This window comes from Cystoisospora suis (genome assembly GCF_002600585.1).
Source record: "Cystoisospora suis strain Wien I chromosome Unknown contig_14623, whole genome shotgun sequence".
Classification (NCBI taxonomy): Eukaryota; Apicomplexa; class Conoidasida; order Eucoccidiorida; family Sarcocystidae; genus Cystoisospora; species Cystoisospora suis.
Genome location: NW_027167330.1, coordinates 1 through 386, shown reverse-complemented (window position 1 = coordinate 386; position 386 = coordinate 1). Strand labels below are relative to the sequence as shown.

Sequence of the window (386 nt, the reverse complement as noted above, 5' to 3'; positions counted from 1 at the left end):
CCTCATTTGTCTGCTTCTGTTGCTGACGTGACTGTGTCGGGAGAAATGACCGCCGTCAAGTCCGAGCCTGCTGGAAACGCAGGCGGTGCCCCGGAGCAGACAGTGCCCGAGGATGAGCGAACGACAGAAGGCAGAGGAGGTGATACGCCAGCGAAGGAAGAGACCGCTACGCAAAAGAGTGGAGACACTCGTGGAGCTCGACGGAAACAACGTGCGGGGAAGGGCACTACAGAGGGCGGCACCCGCGACAGGAAAGGATTTTCTGAGGGGCAAAGCGAGGAGGGCACGACAAGATCAGAAACGCCTGGGGCAGGTGAGACTGGTGGCACTGAGTCACGACTGTCTGGTGCGGAGATGCGCAGGTCTGGCCGAGGTGAGACAGGAGG

General features: G+C 60.6%; 1 protein-coding gene across 1 annotated transcript; it reads left to right on the top strand.

Annotated features, from left to right (window-relative positions):
• Positions 1-45: 45 nt before the first annotated feature.
• On the top strand, positions 46-372 carry CSUI_011587 (uncharacterized protein; the record flags this gene model as incomplete). The annotated part of the gene is made up of 1 exon (XM_068071685.1): positions 46-372. A coding segment is annotated over one exon (327 nt), but the record flags the coding sequence as incomplete, so codon positions are not given.
• Positions 373-386: the final 14 nt, after the last annotated feature.